Below are 20687 nucleotides of genomic sequence, written 5' to 3'. Positions count from 1 at the left end.
TTTATAAAAATGCATGAATAAATCATTGCAAATGTTCTAAAATATGATAGATAAGAAATTGCTGTAAAAGATTATGTTGAAATCACAAATCTGCAAATCTGTCACCAAAACGTGAAATCTGCCATATATATATATATATATATATATATATATATATATTATCAATAACATGATACATTGAAATGGATTGAAACGAAAACAGAGCTAATAATGTGTCATCTCCATAATAGCATTATCAGGTGTTTATTTATTTCATTCTCAGAAATTCAAACTCATGCACATTGCATTGTACTTGGATATGATCTCATCTTAGGTAATTGGGGCTCGTCACCTGGTCAAACAAAAGCAGAAGATTGTGAGCCCGTTTGTGGAGCTAGAGATTGTTGGCCTAGACTGTGATAACAACAAGTTCAAAACCTTTCCAGCATGTGAGTGTTACCTGGCTCATTGGGAAAGGATTTACAGTGTGCAATCCTGATATATTTAAGAAATATAACACACCACTAAGGGTCATACGACATTATACTGACCGGCCAGTCAGCCACCGAAGGTGTATATGGACCGAGGCGTTAGCTGAGGTCCATTCACCTTCGGGGGCTGACTGACTGGTCCTTATAATGCCGTATGGCCAGAAGTGGTGTGTTATATTTCTTATATTATACCGAACACTTTTCATTACAATTCAATATTTTTAAAGCGATTTAAATGTGTTTTATTGAACAAAGCTAATAATGTTTACTTGAGACAAGTTTTCGCCGTTGTGAAAATAGCAAGCCGCACTTAACAATTGTATGACGTCAGCGGTCCATATTACATTTTTGGCGAGGTCCAGACCCTTAAATTTTCAAAGCAAATGTTATTATTATAAAAATATAACCCTGTTCTTTCAGCATCAAATGGCCTGAATCCTGTATGGTCAAAGCAGAATTATGATTTTGACATCCGCTGCCCGGATCTGGCCATGATCCGGTTCGTTGTCTACGATGAAGATATGTTTGGAGACCCAAATGTTCTGGGACAAGCGACCTTTCCCATCAAGTGCCTCAGACCTGGTAAATGATTTTTATACGCCCGAAGGGTCGTATTATGTTATGGCCTCCATCGTCTGTCCGTCTCTCTGTCCGTCTGTCCGTCCGTTAGCAATTCCATGTCCGGGCCATAACTTGGTAACTAATAAAGCGATTTTCAAATAACTTTATACAAATCATCACTACATTAAAAGGATGTGTCGCGCGCAATTTCCAGGTCCATACCTCAAAGACTAGAATCACCATGGGGGTGCGTTAGCAAATCCGTGTCCGGGCCACAACTTGGTCACTAATAAAGTCATTTTCAAATAACTTTATACAAAGCATCATTACATTAAAAGGATGTGTCGCGCGCAATTTCCAATTATTCTATGTTGTAAAAAAATACTGTTGAACAAAGGTTTTTATTAGCACTGCTAACTTAAGTATCATTAAAGTTTCAATATTGGAAGTTTAAGCCTTTGTTGTAAACACTTCACACCTAGTAAGCAGTATACTAGCATAACCTAAATGTTTATTAAAGACCTCAAGCCGAATCTTCTTCGGGCGTATAATGCTCCGTTTCGCGGTGCTCTTGTTATATATATATATTTCCTTGTTAGTCAAAGAAAAGAGTTAGCCCATTGTTATAGCCTTGAGGTTGTCATCAACATTGGCACCAGTAACCGTCATCATTGTGCAAAAACTTTTACCTTTGGCTTGGCTGAAAAATAGAAAGGTATTCGCATGAAACGATATAAAAGTAGTGCTATTTCAGTGGCGCTCGCGCTCCCACTTATGCAACACCTCTCATGTCTCTTCACAAAGTCAGACTAGAGTCAAGCTCAACAAGGTTACAGACGCTTACTTTTGCAATATGCACATGTGTGACTGTAACTCTTGCTAAAATATTTTTTGAGTTATTTCCCTTGCAGTTGTCATGTTTTTTTAGCTGTTTTGTTGTGGGCAGAAAACAAGTCCAGGTGTTGTCATGCAAAACTTAAACCTTGGCAATAACTCCCATGAAACTTGGTACAGATATTGCTAGAGGCAACGTGGACGAGTGAAGCAGGGCTCATAATGTTCAATATTAAAAATGATGAATAATGCCATTTTGGTTTTAAAATTACAGATTAACATTGGCGCTTGCTCTGTGGGGCTCTTGGTCTATGTTATGAATAAGGAGCCCCGGGTTTGAGCCAAAAAATTTAAGCTTTCTCGTGACCTCTCAACATGGACCCAGCATTGATTTCTACACAAAATGCAAACTTGAGCAAGATTCACATAAAGTTACAGCTGTTTTGACAATGAAGCTAAAATAAATCTGTATTAACTAAACACAGAGATTTTTAAGAGATGTGAAATGTAAAGCAACTTTAGGTTTTGAGGAGCTACCTGCTAAAGTTACTCAATATTAATATTATCCATAACAGGGTAGCTAAGTGTAGAAACCTCCAAAATATGAGACTCATTATTCAAATACTTCTGTTTCAGGTTACCAGAGTGAGGAAAATTCCAAAATATGAGACTCATTATTCAAATACCTCGTGTTTCAGGTTACCAGAGTGAAGAAACTTCCAAAATATGAGACTCATTATTCAAATACCTCGTGTTTCAGGTTACCAGAGTGAAGAAACTTCCAAAATATGAGACTCATTATTCAAATACCTCGTGTTTCAGGTTACCAGAGTGAAGAAAATTCCAAAATATGAGACTCATTATTCAAATACCTCTGTTTCAGGTTACCAGAGTAAAGAAAATTCCAAAAACCCATTTACTAATATTTCTGTTTCAGGCTATCGAAGTGTACCTCTGAAGAACGAGTACAGTGAACCTCATGAGTTGTCCTCCTTGCTAGTCTACATTGAGATGAAGAACCCACAGGTTTGTACTTGTTAAAAGGGATAAAAAGGGATCAAAAATCAGACCAAAAACATAATCGATGATCGGTAATAATCAGGCCCCAATTTCTCGAAACTTCTTTAGTCCCTTATAACAGGATTCGGCTAATCTCACTATTTTTGTTGTTCCATAAAATGTGTTCTATTTACTTCTTCAAGAAATTTTAGAAATTATGTAGGAATAGTCTGTATGATTACCAGAATAAACCATTTTTCATTTATCAAAATCCATTTTCAGTATGTATTTTGGCTAATTGAAATAAGCGACTTAAGACAGTTAAGCTTAAAAAGTTTCGAGAAATCGGGGCCAGGGTTGTTATTTTGATCTATCATCGATTTAAAAGTCCAGTTTAAAAAAGGAACAAGTAGGAGCAGTTGCCAAAACTTATTTGCTAACTGATCACATTTGATCAACTTATACTTCAAACTGTCTCCACAATCACTTATATAAATTAGTATATTAAAATATTGAATGAATGTAAATGCTTTATATAGGAGGAGGAGGACAGTGAAATCTACTCGTGTCTCCAAGACCTCCAGGACAAGAAAGACGACCTCACAACTAAACTACAGGAGCTTGAACTACAGGGGGATATGCGCTCAGCGCAGCAGTGCCGACAGAAGCTGCAAGAAACTGAGGACACAATAATCACGAAAAGTCGGGAACGGCAACATAGGAAGTAAGTTTTTGTGTGATAGATCTTTGGTCTTAGTTTGAATAACGCTTATCAGGGGCGTAGCTATGAGACTTGATTGTAAAGAAAATAGTGGAGTACTTTCACTTGCATATTGATTCCCAAAGGGCCTTTTTGCATTTAAAAGAAAATAATATTGATAAGCACTTTTTTATGGAAATAGCAAGAAATCTGAGGTCCAAAAAATCAACAACAAAAATCAAGGCACAACTTGGAACGGATGATACCAACTTTTCATCTTATTTTTTTTTTCAAAGAAAAAGGCTCAGATATTCTGATAGCCCTAGGTGTTATCATTGACATACGAAAAACCTTGGCCCTAACTTAATAAAAATGTTCACCATTTTTAAATGAAACTTGATACACATGTAACTAGAAACAATACACTTATGTGTACCATGACCCATTGTGCGTTTTAATGTGCATTTTTTTCAACTGAGAGGAAACACACAAGCAGTGGCATATGTCCAGTTACAGTGCATTTGTTTCTGAGATTTATGTTTGTTTATATTTAGGGCTATTCCAGTAAAACATAATTATTATAAACCCCAGGGGGGAGGCAATTATTTAAATAGTATATAGGTGGGTGTCTTTTTTTTGCTTATTTGGACCCCACAAGGATGCTTCTGTAGGGGGGATGGCATAATTATACCCCCCAAAACAAAGTTTGGGGGGGGGTATACTGGAATCGGGTTGTCCGTCTGTCCGTCTGTCTGTCTGTCTGTCCGTCTGTCCGTCCGTTTTTTTTTTGTCCGGGATTCATCTTTGTCGTTATTGAACAAATCTTTTTCAAACTTTCAGATATTAATGGCCATGATGTAAACTTGCGCCTCTGTGAAATTGGTACGGGTCACATGACCCTGACCAGAATTATCTCCCCTTGATGTGTTAAAGTAGGCAAAATAAGCCCTGTCCGGGATTCATCTTTGTTATTATTCAACAAATCTTTATCAAACTTTCAGAAATTAATGGCCATGTTGTAAACTTTCGCCTCTGTGAATTTGGTACAGGTCACATGACCCTGACTGGAGTTATCTCCCCTTGATGTGTTAAAGTAGGCAAAATAAGCCCTGTCCGGGATTCATCTTTGTTATTATTCAACAAATCTTTATCAAACTTTCAGAAATTAATGGCCATGTTGTAAACTTTCCCCTCTGTGAATTTGGTACAGGTCACATGACCCTGACTGGAGTTATCTCCCCTTGTAGGCAAAATTAACTTTGTCCGGCCTAACTCCAAGGCAAACAACCTAGACATGGAGGGGTGGGGGGTATTTGTTAGCCTATGGCTTACAGTTCTAGTTTAAAAGTGCCTTCCCCCTCGGGCTTATATGTTAAAAAATCGAACAGCCCTTAGTTTGCAAGTCTTTTTATCTTCGAAAAAGTCACTGTGGTTTCATCAGCTGCCATGATGGAGGTGTTTTGCAAAAATGATGATGTCGGCCACATTTCATATTAAAAAATTACATAAGAACGCAAAAGTTATGCAGAACAAATAAACAATGAGGAGATGGGTATTTGGTCCTAGTAACATCATTCTGACAAAATCTGACTAGAATGAGTTGTGTTTCTTAAAGCTGCACTTTTACAGATTGATTGTTTTGACAACTTTTTATTATTTGTTTGTCTTTGAATGAGCCAATTTTTGCCAGGAAACCAGTGAAATAAAACTACTGCCAAAAGATCAGATCACAGTTTTTATATTATTAATACATATATTCACATATTTATATATGAAAATTGCAGTTTTATGGCTAAAGCCTTATTTAGGCATTAAATGTTTTGATTATTTGCGGCAGTTTACCCAACTAAAGTCTGTTGTATTTGGGGTTATCTTTTATGACTGCATTGAAGGTATTTATGTCAAAATAAGCCAATTCTGAGACAAAAAAAGTAGTTTCAAAATTGACAATCTGTGAAGAGTGCAGCTTTGAACAACTTAGTAAAACAGACAACTGTTTGAGCCCACATTTTTTGTTCTCCCATGTATTTTAGATAAATTGCGTATAACATCTGCATCAGCTACGCCCCTGACCTTACTAAATTTAGTTTTACATTGTTTTTATTAATAATAATAAATCTTGTGTTTAATTATTTGATTTCTTTGCTTCATTTACTTCATAAAACAGTTTTTCTGACATAAAATTATTATAAATTATATATACATATTTTTTTTATTTCAATATAATGTTTCCTTTAAAAAATGTTGTATTTTCACTAATTTATAACACATTTTGACTAGCAGAAATTTACATTTAATTGTTTGGACATTTTATTTGGTCATTTAGTGCAATCATAACAATTTCTATGACTTAATATAGTAAAAAAATATTTGGCTTTTTTAAGCAAGTATTATCTTTATCTTTCCCCCATATATTATTAATTATTATCATCCAATAACATAGCACATTCACTTAAAATTGCCAATAATATTCTTGCCCAAACACAGTGTATTGTATAGTGCTGTATACTTAAATTTACCCCAGCAATGCCACATCAGAAACACTATCAAATAATACCATGGGGAAAAAGTCTTTATCTGGATTATGTAGAGGTGTTGTCAGAGCCCTAGTGTTGTTGCTGTCATCATTTTCATGCAAAAAAATGTTATCGTAGTTAAGAAATATTTTAAATAAAAAATGTTTTAACATTGTCGCCTGAAACTTAGTACACATGGACTGGTACCAGTGAAAATATGCGTATGAGAAGCAAGGCCACAAACTTGACAACAATTACATTCAAGGTCAAACAACAGCCTTTCTCAGGGTTTTCATGAATGTGACAGGGGCGGGCTCAACATTGTTGGCATTTCCCTGACAAACATCTAATATATAATTTAAATCATTATTTTGAATAATGTACAGTGTGTATTTAAGTATTATATTATAATGTATATGTGGTCAAACAGAGGGTATCGCTAAGAACAGAACTGTTGTAAGTAACAAAAAACCAAAGGCTAGATTGTGCTGTGACAAGAGTGTATTGTCTAGTTCTCTAGGTTGAGGGGTTGTGAAATGCTACTTGTACTGTATGTGTAAATGTTAGCTTGACTATTCGAAGAATAAGGAGAGCTATCCTAGTCACCCGAGCGTCGGCGTAACCACTTATGTTAAAGTTTGCGTACCACCTCAAATATTCCATTGTCCAATGACATATGACTTTGAAACTTTGCACACTTGTTCACCATCATACCCCCAACCTGTACAGAGGAGAAGGTTACTCTATCAAGCATTTTGACAAGATTATGCCCCTTTCTCGACTTAGAATTTACATTAAAGTTTGCGTACCACCTCTAATATTTTCAAAGTCCATTGACATCTGGCTTTGAAACTTAGCACGCTTGTTCACCATCATGCCCCCAACCTAAACACAGGAGGAGGTAACTCTATCAAGCATTTTAACAAAATTATGCCCCTTTTTTGACTTAGAATTTACATTAAAGTTTGCATACCACCTTAAATATTTTCAAAGTCCACTGACATCTGGCTTTGAAACTTTGCAAGCTTGTTCACCATCATGCCCCCAACCTGTACACAGGAGGAGGTCACTGTATCAAGCATTTTGACAGAATTATGCCCCTTTTTCAACTTAGAATTTACATTAAAGTTTGCGTACCACCTCAAATATTTTCCAATTCAATTTATGTAAATATCTCAGCACATCATGTATTGCATTGAAATCTAATCTAACAGTGATCCATGCATGTTTCACCAAAACATTTCAATCCATACACCGAAAAGCGGCGGAATAGTCGAGCGCGCTGTCTCTATGACAGCTCTTGTTTATTGCCTTGTCATCCAGATATATGTAAATGTATTTATATTTGTAAGGGTAGCTAAACATACAGGTGTAGTGTTGCAAACTTAAACTTGTAAGAATGGCTACACATATAGGAGGTATAGCAAACTTACGCTTGTTATAGAGTGGCTACCCATATAAGAGATGTAGCCCACTTATAATTATTAGAGTAGCTACACATACAGACAGCTACAAATACAGGCAGCTACACATACAGGCAGCTACACATACAGGAAGCTATACATATAAGAAGAAACACATACAGGGAGCTACACATACAGGGAGCTACACATACATGATGCTACATATACAAGAAACTACAAATACAGGTAGAAACACATACAGGAAGCAACAGATACATGTAGCTACACATTAAGGCAGCTACACATACAAGAAGATACATATAAATGAAGCTACACATACAGGAAGCTACACTTACAGGTAGCTACATACACATGAAGCTGCACATACAGGCAGCTACACTTACAGGTAGCTACACATACATGAAGCTACACATACAGGTAGCTACACATACAGGCAGCTACACATTTAGGTAGCTACACATACAGAAAGTTACACATACAGGCAGCTACACTTACAGGTAGGTACACATACAGGAAGTGTTACATTCTTAAACATATAGTAGCTGCACAAACAGAAATTGTTACACATACAGGCAGTGTTCCAAACTTATACTTGTAAGGGTAGCTACACATACAGGAAAGTGTTAACATGACATATTTAAGTAAATTATTATATGTGATTAGACAATGTATGTTAGTATAAGTCTTAATAAAATGTCTGTCTGTCATATAGTTTTTCACAACCTCTCATTCTTCTTGTCTGATGGAACCTTCCCTTTTCTTGCTTCAACTATGCCAGTTAAATGATGGATATTATTGTTCATCTGATCAACAAAGAAATGAGCAAATCTCTTCAAATTTTTTTTTAATGAGCTTAACTGTAGAAAGGTTTTATATGTATGGTATACTTTAGTTATTTCAAGAAAAAATCACCCCTAGTGTACTTGGAAAAAAAAAGGATATAAAAAATTTAGTTTTCTTTATAGAATCTGTAATGTGATGTGATGAACCAAATGATGTCTAATAATAGTACCATTCGTAAAGCGAATTTCATTATTTACTATTTATCTTTTGTCTTAAATAACATACGATAGACATGCTAAAATTTCTAGGAAAGTTATAACCAAACCACCATTATAATATTCAGGTCAACTCGCAGGAAATATTACAACCGCTCTTGTGTGACCACAGTGTGGTAATTAGTTTATATCACGCTTCACAATGCTATATTCCACTATATATCACGGGCTTTTTATTTCCCTAGCTGATTGCGGGACATCGCAAAATGTTATTACTCGGAACATACATGCCAAATTTTTATTTGCCCTATTCAGGGGAAGTTTGCTAGAACTCTGCAAATGTTTTTAAACCAGGGGATTTAAGGGAAGTTTGCTTTCAAACCAGAGGATTTGGTGAAGGGGGAATAAGCATTCAATTAAGGGGATTTGGGGTTTACCTAAGCAGGGGGATTTTGCTTTCAAATGAGAAGATATGTAATTTACCTGAGCTGGGAAAATCAGGGTATTTAAGGTTTACTTAAGCTGGGAGAATTTGCTTTTAAGCCCCGGGATTAAAGGTTTACTTGAGCTGGGAGAATTTGCTTTTAAGCCAGGGGAATAGAGGTTTACTTAAGCTGGGATAATTTGCTTTTGAACCAGGGGATTAAAGGTTTACTTGAGCTGGGAGAAGTTTCTTTCAATCCAGGGGATTAGTGGTTTACTGAAGCTGGGAGACTTTGCTTTTAAACCAGGGAACTAAAGGTTAATCTAAGCTGGGAGACTTTGCTTTTAAGCCGGGGATTAAAGGTTTACTTAAGCTGGGAGACTTTGCTTTCAAACCAGGGGGTTGAAAGTTTAATTGAGCTGGGTGAATTTGCTTTTAAATCACGGGATTCAAGGTTTACCCGAGCAGGGGGAATTTGGTTTCAAATCAGTGTTTTTGAGTGGGGATTGCTTTTATAATAACAAACCACAGACAATAACTTTCCCAGGGTAGGATATTTGGCATGTATACTTATTAAATGGATATGCTAATGGTTTATTATATACAGTAAGAATTATAGAGGAGTATATTTGGTTGAAGTGTATTAATTATCTATTTTATGTAATCATACCATATTTAATACCAGCTGTAACTGTGTGCAGTTTTAACTTGTACTTTTTTCAAAGGAAAAGAAGACTGTGGCTATTGTGATAACCTAAGTGTTGATGCCTCAATGTATTAAAAACAAAAACAAAAACATATTCAAGTGAAACTTGAAACACAATTGTCACCAGAGAAAATATGTTCATGTACAGCAAGGCAGATACTCTGATTTTAATATATAATGAGTTAAGCCCCTTGTTCTAATGTAAAAAGTTTTACTGGTGAAACTGAGTATAAGCTAAAATAAGCATTCAAAAGTCAAGTACTAAATTAAATACTGATTTTTTATCATCAACATTTCAGCACCAGATAATTTTATTTATATTGTTAAGAATTTGTTTGTAACTTTTATTTTCAACAGGTACATATAAGATCGTTTGGTGAAACCTAAAACTAAAAATTGTTGTGCAATTAAAACATGTTATTAAATTGTCTGGAAATATGGTACATGTATTACGTAATGGTTAACGTTTTAGTATATTAAGTTACAAATAAATTAGTTTGATGGTTTGATGCGAAAGGTTTGCATAATTATTGATGTTGTGAAAGTACATTCTTACAATATTTTAGTGGTCTACATTATATAATGTTAACTACCCGATATCTGGGCCAGCCCCTGTTTATATCTACTGCTTCAACTGATAAAAATTAATAACTGCTGACTGCTGATGAACGGATATAAATGTATTGGTAAACTTAAGAAATATTGCCTTATCATTGGACAAAATGTAATGTTGACCACTAAAGGGTGTTAATGCTTTGAAATGCACGTGCTTAGACTAAATTTAGAAAATGTTTTTATCAAGAATAATTAAGAGTTTTAATTTATTTAGTGAAATATGAAAGTTTCTGAATTACATAGGATTGACAGCGTCATCTACTACTAAGTCTCCTCCAGTGTATTTTCATTAATGCATTAATGGGTAAGGAATTTTGCCGTCGTAATATAAGCTGAGCTGTTTACTATCATATATTTTGCTTTAAGATATAGCTTTAAAATAACTGCTATTCAATCTGCTTGACACAATTATATACTAATTTTAGAACAGGGTTTTTGAAATAAAAAAAAATTGCCTTTGGAAATTGGCTGCTATCTCCTTTGCAATGATTTCCTGTTAGACGTGAGTGACGATATCTGCCAACATGGACGAAAAGTAGATTAATATCAGCAATGATCACTTTATGAAATATACTTTTACACGCATTTAAGCAATACTTTTTAGGTTTCATTAATTTTTGAATAAAAAAAAATGACATTTTCATTTTTTTTAATGGTCTTACCTTGTAGTCAGCATCATGTGATAATGTGTCATGTTTACTGTAAAACAAAGGCAAGCAATAGCTGTGTGGGGTTTTGTTAAATATCATACAGAGCCAATTGTAAAACATGTTTTAGTGTCTCCTTTGAAGAAGGGAAGCATTCTTAATACAATACGATGTGAAAAAGTATTGTCTTTTACTAAGCCAAGCTTGACTGTTGCTGAGGATTGTCCTAGGTAACTTACGAAGTGAATGAATTGAAATCTAATATAATATTATTTATGTGCAAAATCATTATGATACTGTGTAAGCCTGTCTGTTTGAAGAAAAAATTATGTTATAGCCTTGTTGTCAGCATCGGCATCCCACAAAAATAGTTAAAGCTATTCAAATAAAGCTTGGTATGCACCTTGCAAGGAGATTGTTCATGTAAAGCAAGGCCCATAACTCTGTCTTAAATTATGAGTTATGCCTCTTGTTGGACTGAACAAACCAAAGACAACCAAACAAGACCCGGATAAGTGTTGCCATTCTCATCTCAGCTCTCTTGATTACAAAATCAATTAACTATTGACATTTCCGGGTGCCACTTTAATTTTTGCCCTAATTTGCTCTTTATAGAGGAGGGGATTTCAGCTATCTCATCCAGGGCCACATTTCAAACTCAATGTGGAATGAGTCCGCATTGTACCAGTCTAGAAGGGCAACGCTTACCAGTTTGTCGGAAGATTCGCTGTATCAAGAAGACTTAGAATGAGATAAATAGTCAGACATTTACATTCAAGCCTTGCATTGTTTATGTACTGGTATATCTGAAATTCTTTGACCATGTATGGAGTTGAATGGGTTTCCTTTCAAACTCTAGGCTTTCCAGTGACAAAAAATGGGAGGCGGACAAAATTCCCCCGTGCAAAATCCCTCCCGCTCATTTTTGTATAGGTGGACATAATTCTCCCCATCAATTTTTCAAGGTGGACATAATCCCTCCTATCATTTTAACAAGGCAGACATAATCTTCCTCATCATTTTTTTCTAGGCAGATAAAACACCCCCAAAGGTTTTTTATATAGTTTTATTATCTACTGCATGGCTTTCCTAAAGATTACAGCTTTGCTTAAATTCCTAAAAAGGGTAACTTAAGCCTTACTTTTTCTTTGAAGTTTTTAAGTTCACATTTTCTGTCAAGGAACATGCAATTAATTTCCTCTATTTAGCGGTACTGGTGTGTGTCTTTTTGAGAAGCCTTCGTGCTGAATAAAAATGTTTTTCACCCTTTAAGCCAACTTCTAAAATCCACTAAATTTGATCAGTTATTTATCAACTAACGGAAAGCCTGTGAATGATGAATCAGCAATCAGTATCTACTGCATTATAGCTGTTTACATCCCCTGGTGTATAAAGTCAATAAAATGGTCCAGTGAACATATGGATTAACTACCCGAAAGCCTGTGATTGACCAATCAGCAATCAGTATCTGCTGCATTATAGCTGTATACATCCTCTGGTGTATAAAGTCAATGAAATGGTCCAATGAACACATGGATTAACTACCCTTAGGCCTGTGAATGTCCAATCAGCAATCAGTATCTGCTGCATTACAGCTGTATACATCCCCTGGTGTATAAAGTCAATAAAATGGTCCAATGAACACAAGGCTACACTCGACAAATGCACAATTTTTGGCAAGAATGAGGGATTTTTGTTTCTCGTAATTGGTAGTCGTGAAAAGCGTCCAAAATGGACCATTTTCTTTTTTTTAATAAGGCATACCTGAACACTTAACCCCAAAAAGAATGCAACTTGTTCCGATTAATAATAATCCCATCGGAGCCATTAAAGAACACCTGGTCTGTTCTACTGATGTCATGCATATAAAGTTAACCCCACCCACACCCGAACACAACATTTGGAGGCTGAATTATTTCAGAAAAATCCTAAAAAATAAACCCTCATTAATGTTGTCAGAAGTTGCTGGAAAGCCTGATACTTTATAATATTATGTATTATATTATTATTATTATAATTATTATATTATATAACAGGTGTTCTGAATTTCTCTTCATTTCAAGGTTATGAACTTTGTTCCTTTTTAGCTTTTTAGTCTAAAATAAGGAGAATGTATTACATGTTTGTTACTTTCTTTTCTGGTGTATGGGCCCCAAATTCTCGAAACAGGTTAAGTCCCTTAGACCAGGATTACGCTTAACTCACTATCTTTGTTTAAGGTATAATTTCTCCAATATTTACATTCTTGAGAGCTTTTTGACTTAGAATTAATTTAATGATTATTACGATATTTAGTAAATTCAAGATTAAATAACTTATTTGGTTGAATGAAATAAGCTTACCTTACTTGTTACACTTAAGAACTTTGGAGAAATTTGGGCCGGGTCTTCCTATATTGCTGCATGTTCATGTCTTGTCTCATATTTTTATTAAAATATGTCATTATGTGAATGGATCTGAAGGTTCTTGTCAGAAGGTGGAGTGGGTTTTTTTCAGAAATATTTCCCTTCTTTTTGTGCATGAATAAGTCTTCAAAATAGATCAATCTGTTTTATATCACACAAATATGATATTGATCAATTACTGTTATGTTTCATAAAAAATATATTATTTTATATCACACAAATATGATATTGATCAATTACTGTTATGTTTCATAAAAAATATATTATTTTAGCATCAATTATATTCTCAAATAAATCTTCATTTTACTTCATAAATCTGTAATCATTGCAAATGCAAACTCTTTCCATTATTCAATACAATTAAGTAAGAACTAACGTCATTTAAAATCCACATCAACTTAGGCCATACCAAGTTGATTCTATGTTTAACATTGAATTGTTTTCATTCTAAAGGCTGAAAACCTATTGTCAAAACATCATTTAACATAGAATCAATTTGGGTAATGTTCATGTAATATTTTTCTCTATCAGGACATAGTTAATTGTTCATTGTAACATTGCTTTTAAGTCAGTATGTTTATATATATATTTATCAATGGTACCATTTGTTTTAAAATATTTTGATTTATACTTTTTGTCCAATTAATTATATTTATTTTAAAATATTTTCTTTTATGTATTTCAGAAGTACAACAAGGCAGAAAGTCGTGTATCGTCGGACCTCAACTAGTTGAAAATAGACAAAAACTAGGTGAAAAAAAACTCTCAAGCTGTCTCTGTAGCATTAGACGATAACAATAAGTTCATTGTGTAGAAAATCCATTTCTGCGACTCCGGGGATGTCATTGGTATCACCTCGATAATATCTTCGGATGATGATGTCATATTCTCTTATACTGAGTATTCAGATCTATAAATAAGGATGTCAATAAGGTTTACTGCCATGTGACCATTTAGCAATCATGTTCTGCCTTGTGACCTTTGGTAAATTACTTCATACATTGTGACCATAGGTTGATTATTCTGTTATGTGTTCCAATGAGGAGAAAGAAAAACAGGTTACTTTATACTAGAAATATCAGTGTTTACAAAATATGTTTGGTCACCCAAATTGCTGGATTATCTAGACAACGTTTCGTCCAAGTCTTGACACAACATAATTATATTGTATGCATAAACTTGTGTATCATCCTTGTGTTTCCCTGCCAGAAATGTTAACTAATGTTGACCATGTTAGCACAAGCATCATTTTAGGTGTTTAACTGTTATATAACATTTGTTTTTTACTACAAATTTAGATTTTTCTGTCCTGCCATATGAATTTTTTTACTCTGTCCAAGATGAAAGACGTAGTTAAGTTTGGGACCATTGAATGTACAGTATGGCGTATTTAGTTCATGTTTCTGTCTTTATGTTCGAGTTCAATCAAGTTTATTCTGTGCTGTTTTTTACCCAATTTTTATGTCGTCTTTTCAATAATATTCGGAATATGTAGGGGTGAGTGATTTCAAGGCTTGATTATTTTTTAGCAATGTCAATTTTGAAAACAAAAATGTTATAAATATTAATTCATTAGGGGATTGGCTTTCAGCCATTCCAGTTTTTAAACGAAATGGAGAATTTGATTTTTCTTTATTTTGCCCGCTTGCTCCAATTCTTCCGGCCCAAATTCCTACAAATATGAAATATAATTTGGGTGGCCTAATAGATCGAAATCATTATATCTATTTTAGATTTTGGTAGGGGAAACATAAAGAAGAGTTTTCTAGGTATTTTTTTTCATAGACAGTTTGACAGCTCTGTAGAGCCTAAATTGTACAAATTGTAACTTTGAGACTTAAAATAGAGTTTGTCTTCTTAATATTTAGAGCATTAAATCCACAATACTTGATACAGAATTCAGTTCTTCCAAATTGTAAAGAATCAATGCTTCAAGTCCACCGGAAATATTTTTAAAGCAATCTGAAAGGTTTGCCTGTTGAAAAAAAAATATTTGCCTGTCTGAAACAGAAGTTAATCAGCTTAAAATACTGTGAATTGAAATTGTTGAAAAAAGAAAGAAAAACATGTAAAGTTTTATCTAAAATGGTTGTGTATACACATGTTCGAAGGTACTTAGGGTTCGCTCTCAAAATATGTTTTGTGTCACAATATTTTATTTTGAAGCATAATGCTTCAAATACACTAATGTGAATGTTTGTCGACATTGTTGATCTTGTCAAGTTTTCTAAAAGTATGATCCATTGGCTATGACATTATTTACTTTCTAGTGACATGTAAAAAAAAATTAAAGGCCCCTCTGTTAATCAAATTACAAGGAAATGTTTGTTTTTGAGTGAATGCAAAAAATTGTCTAACAGTCCATCATTTACGAGAAAAACTGCCATACAAAAGCATTATTTGCCGATCATGTCCGGCAGACTTGAACATTTCGGGAAGAATGTGATGGCTTTTTGTTTTTCATAGAACTTTTATTTTCCCAACCTTGAAGTAACACAAAGACAATTGTTCTGATGCAAGTCAAGGTCAATGAAGTGACCCAGTTATTTGTTCGCAGGAGTGTAGCATATTTTTGATTATATGTGCACTAGCAGTTTTAACAAAACAGTTGTATGTTGATTCTTGTATTTTTATATGAAACTTTCTAGTTGAAATAACAATGAATTTTGAAAAGCAATAATTTGTTAATGTCCGTTAAACAAAATAAAAATGTTGTGATTTGTTTTCGTTTGTCCAAAAACTTTTTTATGATATGATTTGCCAAATATCAAGTGATGATGATTATTATTAGAGTATTATACTGTTAAAGTATGTTATAATTGTCAATCAGAACACCTCTTACATCTCTGCAATACCACGAACCTCGAAGTTATATAAGACTGCTGACAAAAAATTAGATCACAGATTTTTATATTTAAGTTAAAATATTGATGTTTTATGCATTTTTAGAACGGAAATATGAAAATCTGCGATCTGATTTTTTGTCAGCAATCTTTTTTCATTGGTTTGCAGATATTTACGCAAAATTTTGCTCTTTCCAAGACAAAAAATAAAAATTAAAAATATTTGTCAAAACGTTCAATCTGTGAGAGTGCAGCTTTAAAGACTTATGTGCTTAATTAAAATAACTACGCGATCTTCTTGCAATGTGGTGAAATATAAAAAGATCTTACATTGTAAAATGGTCCATATACATTCGAGGTTGTTTTCGAAGGAAAATGGCCGAGGTGTTTTGATTGTATAATTGTGTGTTGTCTTATTTGTTTATTATTGTATTGTACATTTTGTCCATAAAGTGCTTTATAAGGATATACATATTGTTCATGAAGTACTTTTATACATTTTGCCCATAGAGTGCTCTGTGAAATATCACAAAAACATACAGTCAAGTGTATGTTTTGTCTATAAATTGCTTTGTAAGATATTATTTGTACAGTTTTAATATAGAACCTAACCAAATATATCCGAAGTCAGACATAAATTGCCATGCTCCTATCACTATTTTCATGCCCAGTTTAATACAATTAAGACAATTCTTTACCTTTAATATTTCTTCACCTTTAATATTACACATAATAATTAAGTGCTCCAAAAGTTGTACAGAAACTATGTTAATCAAACTTGAACCATTCTATTTATAGGGCAAAATATTTGTACCACTAACCAGTTATGCTCTTTTAATAATATAATTGTGCATTCTTTTGTTATTCAAAATTAGGTTGGCACCAAAGATGCTAAAAATGATGAAGTTGTGTTTATCCGGGGTTCTTATGCACCAGTCAATTTTAACCACAGCCCCCCCAGGTCCGGGGAATAGGGGGGACTTTGACTTTGGGTCTAGCCAAGCACGGGCAAAATCCCCGCCCTGTGGGAATGAACTGCTGGTAAAACCCCCGCCAAATGCCCCCGCACCCCAGGGACTCTAAGTAAGGCCCATTCCCTGCTATATTTAGCGCGAAGACAAAACCACCGCATTCACCCGGCACTGCGGAGCCACCTGGAAGTAAAAAACACGGCCCATTTTCCCGGCTATCCCCTGTTTACCCCCGGACCTGGGGGGGGGGGTTACAAATGACTGGTGCATGATCTTCAGGATTAATGCAGAAATCGGGATTGAGAGCTCGGACATGTGCATCAACAATGGTGATGAATATAAATGACTATGGAAACCAAACCTTCAACATGCTTTTGGCATGAATTCCTTGTACACAAACAGAACCTTGATATATTTTAAGATTAACAATTATCAGCTGTAAGAACCACTGACTTACACTCATAAGTTTTTCATTTCAGATTGATGATTTTCCCAATATGAAATCAAATCTAATAAGTGTTCAATTTGTTTGATAAATTGTTCATGCTTGCGCCAGAAAATGCACAGATCAAATACATGACCATAACATTTTGGGCAACTGTCTGCAAACTGTAGGACCATTTTATTATGAATATGAACTGTTGATATCCATAATCTGAAAGCACACAAAGAATTGCCATAATTGTAGTCAGTATTAGATTGAATGTCAACTGCTGAGTACTGAATGATGTTCAACATTATGAGATAAGATTCTATAATACTCACTTCATTGTTAAAGCTGCATTCTCACAGATTGATTGTTTTGACAACTTTTTTTTGTCTTGGAATGAGCCAATTTTTTGCATAAATGTCTGGCAACCAGTGATATAAGACTGCTGACAAAAGAGGCTAAAAGCCTAACTAACGCTTTAAGAAAATTGAAATTTTCGGTAGTTTAACAATCAATTGAGATCTTTTTTATTGCGAGTTATCTTATATGACTAAATTGAAAGCACGGATGCCAAAATGAGCTGATTCTGAGACAACAAACAATAAAATGGTCAAAACTGTCAATTTGTGTGAGTGCAGCTTGAAAGCTTCACTCTCACAGATTTACCATTTTTACAACTTTTTCATTTTTGGTCATGGAAAGAGCAAATTTTTGCGTAAATATCTGCAAACCAATGATGAAAGATTGCTGACAAAAGATCAGATCGCAGATTTTCATATTTCCGTTCGAAAAATTAATGTTTTATGGCCTTAACTGTTACTATATAACAGTTTAGGAAAAATGCATGAAACATCAATTTTTGAACTTAAATATAAAAATATACGATCCAATTTTTGTCAGTAGTCTTATATAACTGGTTTCCATGCATTTTCGCAAAAATCGGCTCATTCCAAGACAAAAAATGAAAAAGTTGTCAAAACGTTCAATCTGTGAGAGTGCAGCTTTAAAATAAATGTACAGGTAATGTGATAACAATTTAAGATCCAGCCAAACTCTTTATATCTACTTATATTATCATACTTAAAAAATGTTAATAATTTCTTGAATTATTTTTTTTAGTTTATTAATTTCTTTGCTTTTTAAGGCATTTTATATTATATTGTTTTCTTCCATGCATTTTGTATATCTGTCCAAATATTAGAAACATTGTATATATATTATGTATATGAAATTCTTACTGATTAAAGACTCCTTGTTATGTCCAGTGGTAGTTTGTTGTATATGTGAAAATCTTGAGATGGCTACAAGATTTAATGTGTGTATGAGGGGGTCCCAGGTAATTGTAGAATTTGTTAATATTTTAGTGTGACTTTTCCAAGTATAAGGAGTTAAAGTTGATATTTCAGCAAAAACTGAAGTATTGCATTGGAACTAATAAGACAAGTTTTCCTAACCATCCAACCTGTTGAATTTAAGTGAAGTAAAATAACTCTTATCTTTGATATAATGCAAATTATGGCCCTTTTTATTTCAAAAACATAAAAGTACATATCTATGCAAATATGTCTTGTTTTGCATTGAAACTATTTACAATGGTTCTCAACTACTAACTTAATCAAGTTAGATAACTCTGTTTTCCATGTACATTTGTAATGCAAATTATGGCCCTTTAGTATTCAACTTAGAAATTCTGGTTGCATGTAAGCGTGTAAGTCAATATCTCAGTAACTACTGCATTAATATTTTATACAAGGGCTCCCAACAATCAAAGGTAACCAATCAAGTCAGATAATTGTCTTGCATTTAATGCAAATGATTGATCATTATTATTCGACGAAATGCTGGTTAAAAGCAGTGAATAAGTCGAGCCCGCTGTCTCTGTGACACCAGATTGTTTATATCTGAAGTACAAAAAAACACTTTCAACACAGCAAGATGTGGCATCTAACTTTTCCCGCTGTATACATATCACCTTCAATTTACAAAATACTACTCAACTACTTACCTTTGTTTCAAATGACCCATTTGCAATATACCGGTAGTTTCATGGTAACATTCCTTTGGTACAATTAAATCATTTGTGTCATTTTATTTTTTCCTCCCTTTGTTACAAAAAAGCCATTTGCAATAATTTTACTCAATTTCCTCCCTTTGATACCATTTTCTATTTTTTTTTCTTGATTTCTTCCCTTTGTTACATATAAGCCATATTCAAAACCAAATTTTCTCCCTTTGATACTAAAAAGCCATTTGCATAATAATTACTCAATTTCTTCCCTTTGTTACAAAAAACACCATTTGTTATATTTTTCCTTGATTTCTTCTCTTTGTTACATATAAGCCATATTCAAAACCAGATTTTCTCCCTTTGATACTAAAAAGCCATTTGCATAATAATTACTCAATTTCTTCCCTTTGTTACAAATAAGCCATTTGCGACACATTTTTGATTATTTACTTTCCTTTGTTACAAATAATCAATTTGCAATATGTTTTCATTTTTGCTCAAGTTCCTCCCTTTGTTTCGAAAAAGCCATTTGCATTATTAAACTCAAATTCTTGCCTTTAAAAGTAACAAAAAGGCCATTTACTCTACTAAATTTTCTCCCTTTGTTACAAAAAAGCCAGAATTATGACTTATAAAGGGCTATTATTTGCATTATATTCAAAATAGATTTATCTAACTTAGTATTTCAAGAAGGTGGTTAAGTATCGTTGTATAAAGCCTACATGCGACAAATCAGTGGTTACAGAGATTTTTAACTATGAACTTCTAAGTCAAGTATTAAAGGGAAATATTTTGCATTATATGCACGATTGAGTTATCTTACTTAAGTAATTAAGTAGGTTGGATAGTTTGGAAGGCATGTCTCAATTTTCAATGTAATACATGATGGATTTGCTGAGATATTGATTTATATGTGGTAAAATGCAAAAAAACCTTAACCAGAATTTCTAAGTCAAATAATCAAGGGCCATATTTTGCATTATATAGTTATTTAAGTTGGTTAGATGGTTGAGAAGCATTGTTTAAAGTCTCAATACATGAAGTAGTTGCTGAAATATTAACATAATTATGTGTAATTACATGCAAAACCTTAATCAGAATTTTTAAGCCAAATGTTAAAGGGCAAATAATTTGCA

At 33.8% G+C, this 20687-nt stretch overlaps 1 protein-coding gene across 13 annotated transcripts in view; it reads left to right on the top strand.

The window, feature by feature from the left end:
• LOC128243701 (1-phosphatidylinositol 4,5-bisphosphate phosphodiesterase gamma-1-like) overlaps positions 1–18807 on the top strand; it is a 117371-nt gene extending 98564 nt beyond the window's left edge. For 7 of the 13 annotated variants that reach the window (XM_052961616.1, XM_052961615.1, XM_052961613.1 and 4 more), the window contains 6 exons: positions 314–428; positions 891–1052; positions 2803–2891; positions 3404–3588; positions 11510–11653; positions 13985–18807. In XM_052961616.1, coding sequence (XP_052817576.1) covers positions 314–428; positions 891–1052; positions 2803–2891; positions 3404–3588; positions 11510–11645 — 687 coding nt within the window. In that variant the 3' untranslated portion in view covers positions 11646–11653; positions 13985–18807. Of the gene's footprint in view, positions 1–313; positions 429–890; positions 1053–2802; positions 2892–3403; positions 3589–6510; positions 6537–8630; positions 8679–10490; positions 10552–11509; positions 11654–11924; positions 11946–13984 lie in introns of all 13 variants that reach the window. The other 6 variants (XM_052961611.1, XM_052961612.1, XM_052961619.1 and 3 more) reach the window with 6 other exon arrangements.
• Positions 18808–20687: the final 1880 nt, after the last annotated feature.

The sequence above is a fragment of the Mya arenaria genome, chromosome 8, assembly GCF_026914265.1.
Source record: "Mya arenaria isolate MELC-2E11 chromosome 8, ASM2691426v1".
Classification (NCBI taxonomy): domain Eukaryota; kingdom Metazoa; phylum Mollusca; class Bivalvia; order Myida; family Myidae; genus Mya; species Mya arenaria.
This window is presented reverse-complemented; position numbering and strand designations above follow the sequence as displayed.